This window comes from Stegostoma tigrinum, chromosome 27 (genome assembly GCF_030684315.1).
Source record: "Stegostoma tigrinum isolate sSteTig4 chromosome 27, sSteTig4.hap1, whole genome shotgun sequence".
NCBI lineage: Eukaryota > Metazoa > Chordata > Chondrichthyes > Orectolobiformes > Stegostomatidae > Stegostoma > Stegostoma tigrinum.
The window spans coordinates 4,763,526-4,770,078 of NC_081380.1; the positions used below are offsets into that span (position 1 = coordinate 4,763,526).

At 40.0% G+C, this 6,553-nt stretch overlaps 1 protein-coding gene across 1 annotated transcript in view; it reads right to left on the reverse strand.

Annotated features, from left to right (window-relative positions):
* Nucleotides 1-6,553, reverse strand: part of ube2g1a (ubiquitin-conjugating enzyme E2G 1a (UBC7 homolog, yeast)) — a 66,950-nt gene that overhangs the window by 21,384 nt on the left and 39,013 nt on the right. The window contains exon 2 of the mRNA XM_048557366.2: nucleotides 885-987. Within this exon, the coding sequence (XP_048413323.1) occupies nucleotides 885-987 (103 nt within the window). The remainder of the gene's footprint in view (nucleotides 1-884; nucleotides 988-6,553) is intronic.

The following is a 6,553-nucleotide window of genomic DNA, read 5'->3' on the forward strand; positions in this document are numbered from 1 at the left end:
AGCCACAGACCAGTTTTCAGTGTGAATGGATTCCTAGCTAATACACAGAAGTACTGTAACAAAATTTCTGACTTGCCACAGGAATTTTACACTTGCACCAGAATTGGTGCAGATTAGTTAAACTGACTTTGGGACTGTAGGATTCTATGGGCCTGGATTATAATCCTTAGATTTTCCAGCTTCAAAATAGTTGCTTCTGAGGAGATCCAGGGCTGAGAAACTGAAGATATACTCTCACTTCATAGCTCCTTTGATAAAGGCATAACAAGGTGTTGAGCTGGATGAACACAGCAGGCCAAGCAGCAGAGCAGCAGGAAGGCTGGTGTTTCGGGCCTAGATCCTCCTCCAGAAAATAGCTCCTGTGTTGTTTTATACCATTGAGCGGTTGTACTACCCAAAAGATACTTCCTACATTAGTCATGAAAGGCATTTGACAAGCTATTTCATACTGCAGACTCACATTCATCAAGCTGACTTAAATGAGTGGGTTTTAGTCATTTCATGCAACTTGGTACAGTTTCATCCAAAGGTCTTGGCTGGAATAGTGCATGAAGTACTCACTATCTGGCTTGATTACAACTGGAGGGGGGCAATTTTATTAGGAAGGCCTATTCAAAAACAGAATGGAATTTTTGAATTATTCATTTGTTATTCCTCCATTGTGGCCTGAAAAACCCATTTCAAACAGCCTAAAAAGTAATTAAATTTGTAAAGTTTACACAATTGCCAAGTTTTTTTTTAAAGCTCCCTTTTGAGAATGGGAGCAGATCATCAACTAGGTACACTATTGCAAATTAGCTTTTTGGTGTATGTCAGACTTCTGAGAGAGAAAGTGGGGAAAACAAAGCAAAATCTTAAGAATAGGCCATGGATTCAATACTTACTATAGCGTGTCAGGAGGGCCTATGATAAGTACTTCCCATCTGTATAGGTCATTATCATCGATCAATCCTGCTGAAAAGCCATCAACAGGATTCTTGTTCAGCTCTAGAATGATAAGGATGGACAAAAGGTTATATTTCAAGTTTCAATATTTCGCACATCACAGCATCATTCAACACTAAATACAAATTACCCTCTGACTTTTGCCTGTAAGACTGAAGACTAATGTGAAAACATGTACAGTATTGTTGCTCAAAAGTTCAAAAGAATTAAGATTTTTAAATTGCAGTGATAACAAAATGTGGCATTTCATAGAATCAGCTTAAGCTACATTTTAATGGCCAAGGTAAGCATGAATACATTTCTAGCACATGCTTTGCCCAAGCATACACATGCTGCAAGGGCTCACGGTACAGTAGTGTCCCCCTGCGCCAAACGGCCTTGGGCCGGTAGGATTTTAACCCAAAAGTGTAGTGTACAGTAACTGCTTCAAGCAGGTTGATCAGAACATATTTACAACACTCCCAAATGCAGAGCAGACAACACAGAAACAAGCCATTCACTGTCCATCTCCCACCGTGGCATGTGGCAACTATTTACAACATTGACACATCCTTCAACCATAAATCATTATGGTGGGCAACAGGTTCAGGCATACCCCCGAATGGAAGACAAAACGCAAACCGTGGACCACGACCACGACCCCACACACACAGCACCTTTCTGAAGTAAAAACCTTTTGCCTCTATGCAGTCTGTAATGCCTCTATTCCCTGCGTATTCATGCATCTGTTAAGATACCTCTTAAGCATTACTGTTCCTACTACTACTTCTGGCAGTGCATTCCAGGCACTTACCACTCAAAACACTTGCTTCTCATCTCCTTTAAAAACTTATCCCCTTTCACCTTCAACTTATGCACCCAAGTTTTTCCTAGAGTGGAATGTGAATCTACATCAGACTGCCCCTCAGCCTCCAAAGTTTAAGTTGGATAAACTAAATTTATCCAATCCAGCAAGTTAATAGGCTCTAAACTGGGCCATAGCCTGGTAACCTGTTTCCACATCCGCCTGGTAGGGTAACAACCAAAACTGCATACAATAATCCAAATATGGCCTCACTAAAGTTCTACGCAGCTGCAACATTACTTCAAAATGTTTAAAACACTCACTTTCCGGGAACTATGGACCTTTAGGTCAAGATCCCTCTATGTTAATAAGTCTAAGGGTTCTGCCCAATATTGTGTTATTCCCTCCTGCATTAGGTCTTTCAAAGTGCTAAACTCTGACTTGTCTGGATTAAATTCCATCTGCATTTCTCTGCCCAAGTCTCCAGCCCATCTATATCCTGCTGTATCCTCAATTCTCCTATCAGCAGCTCCCCCAAATCTTTGTGGCATCTGCAAATTAAGCACCTATATTTTCAACTGTTTACATGTCTTAGAAAGAACAGGGATGCAGCACTGATCTCTACAGACCACCACCAGTAATAAGTCTGCAGTCAGAAAAACACCTTTCCTCTGCTACTCTCCACCTTCTTTGACCAAGCCAGTTCGAAATCAAACTTACAAGCTTGATATGCATCACATGTAACTTCACCTTCTGCATTAGCCTGCCGTGAGAAACCTTGTCAAAAGACCTTGCTAGAGTCCATGAAGACACTATCCACCGCCCTGTCCACATCTTTCACACCTCAAAAACTCAAATCAAGTTGGACACACCACCTTACCCACACAGTCGTGCTTTTTGCTAAGTTGACCATATTTCTGAATCAAAAGATTCTTAGTGACAGGGTTTACTCCAATAATAATTTCCCTAGTACTTATGTAAAGCTCACTGGCCTACAATTTACTAGAGAGGAGGGCAATGGTGACAGAAGGAACATTGGACTAGTCTCCAGTACTCTAACACCTCTCCTGTGACTAATGAGAACACAAACTCCGAAATACCAATTTCCTTTTTTGCCTCACCTCAGGATTATGGAATCTGTCCCAGCCGATCCTGGGGACCTGTCCACTTTATTGCTTTTCAAAACACCCAATACCGCCTCTTTTTTTAAAAATACTGCTGACATGCCTTAAAATATTAACATAACCTCATTAGACTCACCATCCGTGTCCTTCTCCTTCGTGAGTACTGATGCGGAGCATTCATTAAAAGGACTTCACCCACTTGCTCTGGCTTCATGCACAAATACCCTTTTGTACCAGACTAGACCCACTTTCCTAGCAAGCCTCTGGCTCCTTGTACAAGTATAAATGCATTGGGATTTTCCTTAATCCTGTTGGCAAGGTTATTTGATACTCTAGTCCTTCATTTAAATTGTGCCCTGCTTTATATTCAAGGACTCAGTCAATAAAGGAGACATAAGGTTCAGAAAACTGAAGACAAAGCTCCAATTTCTCTTATCATCCAAAGTTCCTGAAACTGGTGATCCTTATTAATTTTTATTATAGCATTTCAGTCCTGGCCTTTAAAAAAGGTTCCTACACAGATGTGGATTGACCCTCAGTCATCCTAAATCTACCTTCCCTAGTTCCTGCTTAATATGGTCAGTTAGCCTTCCCCAGTTCAGTGCTCTCACCCAAAGATGATTCTTAAATATTATCCACGATTAACTTTAAAAACTTATGATTCTTACGAAATTACGTCACTGTTCCTGAAATACTCTCCCATTGAAACTTCAATCACCTGGTTGGGCTCATTCCACCAGGTCTAGTATTGGACCCTTCCCCAAATGGACTGCTTACATATTGCTCCAAGTAACACTCTTGGGCACATCCAAAAAAACTTAATGTAGGGTAAGTTTAAAATTACTCACTACAATGATCCTACTTCAATATTTTTCCATAATCTGCCCACAAACTTATTTCTCTAAATCACTCACTGGCTGTTATGAGGGCCTGTAGATCAACCCAAAGTGCACCCTTCCTGAACTTCACCCATAAGACCTTGCCTTGATGAGCCCTCCAAGGTGTCTTCCTTCAGTACAGCTGTGATATTCTCCCTATTCAGTGATGCAACTCCCCCCACCTCTTTTATATCCCCTACCATCTTATCTGAAAGATCTAAATCTCAGAACATTAAAAGGTACTAGCTTTGTTGCTCTCTCAATCAATTCTCTGTAATAGAGACAGTCATAATTATATGCATTCATCCAAGGTCTAAATTCATCTGCCTTACTAGTCATACTTCTCAGTAAAGTAAATCTCTCAGGCCACCATTCCTGTCATGTTAGATATCCTCTCCCTTTGTTCTTCCTTAGTCTCTCACCTCTTCCTCAGTCATTTCACATACTGACTTACTGCTCTGGTTCCCATGCACTGCTACGCTAGTTTAAAAACTCCTTCAAGCCCCAATGAACTAAATCTATTCTCTCTCAAACTCAAATCTTTTGCAAAGAGGACAGAAGTTTTCTGTAGAAAATTCACAGCCACATTTCAACAGGTTGCAGAGGGAAAATTAACTTTGTTCAAACTGTAAAGCTTTTTATTCAGAAAATACACATGGGGCCACAGAATAGTTTAGTCTCAGCTGGTTATTAAGATTATTTGCATGCACCTTCTCAAATAAGTGGTTAATCCAGCATAAATTAACAGCAAGGTGTCCTCAAAGAAAAACCTTGCCAAGTTGGTTATCATTCTTATCAATGCAAGTCATCTGCACGGATCAAAATCAAAAGTAACGCCGTGTTGCCTGACCTGACTCACTAATACACCATTATTTATTGCCAGCCCCTAAACAGGAACTAATCAACCTCATTGATCTTAAAACAGGACCACACAGTCAGATCTTGACATGTCAAAATATTGTTCAGTTGTCAGGTTTCAACATGACCCACAAGTTGAAGGGCCACTCATCCAAGGAAGAAAAACATTTGCTTTCTCTACTTCTGCTCAGAGTGCTTCTAAAATGACAATGCATTTAGTTCTGCAGGACTGGTCTATGAAGTGCTGTAAAAAGTTTACACTTTAAGGGACAGTACAACAGCTTGTTGGGGAAAACAGTAACATGGAATGCTAATTGAATAACAATTTTAATTTTGCTTGGTTGGTAAAACAGTTGGTGTGCGGGTGATGGGTGCACGTGTCATTGCCAAGGAGGGTGAAAATATGCAAATAAGCCAGGCCAGCATAGCAACATCAAATGTGTTCAGCCTTCATCGTAACAGATCTGTCAAAATGAGCTGCTGGAAAGAATAGAGTGCTTTTGGCAAAAAGAGGAGAGATTACTGGAGACTGTCCTTGAACAAAAGGCCTGTTCAGCATCTGGATCCGGTGTCTGAAATGGCAGGCAAAGAGAAGAATCAGAGCACAAAAGCCTAGATTTGTAGATGGTTTTCCTGCCAAGTCAAGTATGTTAACTGTTAAAAGTAGATAGAGTGTACAAAGATTGTTTAAACAAACAGAAGAATGCGGTCACAAAAAGAACACCAGTTAAGAGAATGTACCACCCTTTGAGTAAATGTACAGCAGGATTGCTTAACAAAAAAGTTTTGAAAAATTTTCCAAAACTATTCTCCTAGATTTAGCAGTAATTGCATGTCTTGAATGCTGTTAGCTTTTAACATCAATTCTTTTTAAAAAGGGGTAATCAGTTACTATAGAATGCATTTTGCTGAAAAATAACTTGTTGAAACTTCATTTTACACAAAACCATTCACAAGAAATAGCAGATTAAGGGGCAAAACAAACACTGAATTGTCAGTAAGTTCTGATATAGAAGATGTTGTCATGTACCTGTTCATAACAACTGACAGTTAACCAGCAAGCTTTAATTCAAGTTTAAAGACAAGTTAAACTTGATAGGTCAAGGCACTGGTTCATTGCACAGGTCAAAAAAATAGTTACCACCTGGGTGATGTGCACACACACATTCACTTGCAAAAAACAGAGCTTCAGGCTTGCAGCGTGTGTACTTACTTATACTGACTGACAATCCTAAATTGGTTGTCAGCATAATTTTTTTTGCACTGGTTAATCACTGATCAAATGTAGAATCACATCTAAATGGTGGAAACAGTATTAGACTGTTTGCAAACACAAACTGGATATGGCCAGTACCAGCATTCCCCCTAATTTTCTTTCCTGCTCCCCAAGCCTCCAAAGGTTTGTCCACAGGAGTCGTTTCTGGAACCGAAGTCAATGTCATGACTAGCACGCTAACACTGATCACCATGCACAGAATCTTGGAGCGCGGATGAAAACATTGTCAGTACCTTGCACATAAGGACCCAGCATTACAGATACTGTCTGCAGCCAATTGATTCACTCCACTTGATATCAAGAAACAGTTGGAGACACTGGATATTGCAAAGGCTACAGGCCTTGACAGCATTCTAGCAAGTGCTGAAGATTTGTGCTAGGAATAATGAGTGACTTTTCATGATTGAAAAAACTAGAATCATGAAGAGCCTCCACCCAATACATACTGCTGCCAAGAAATTCAGGCAAAAAAACAAAATTTGGCTACCAGCCTGAAAAAAGGTCTGGTTATTATTATTCTTGGAAAAAGTAGTCACTCAACTTTCAAAATATAACCAAAATCCTTCAGAGACAAGCCTGTGCACACAAAAATTACACAAGCAGATTGGCTTATTCAAAAAGATCATTGTGAGAAGACCTTGAGGAAAGAGTACACCAGGTTTTACAATTTGTGCTGGCAGACTAAACT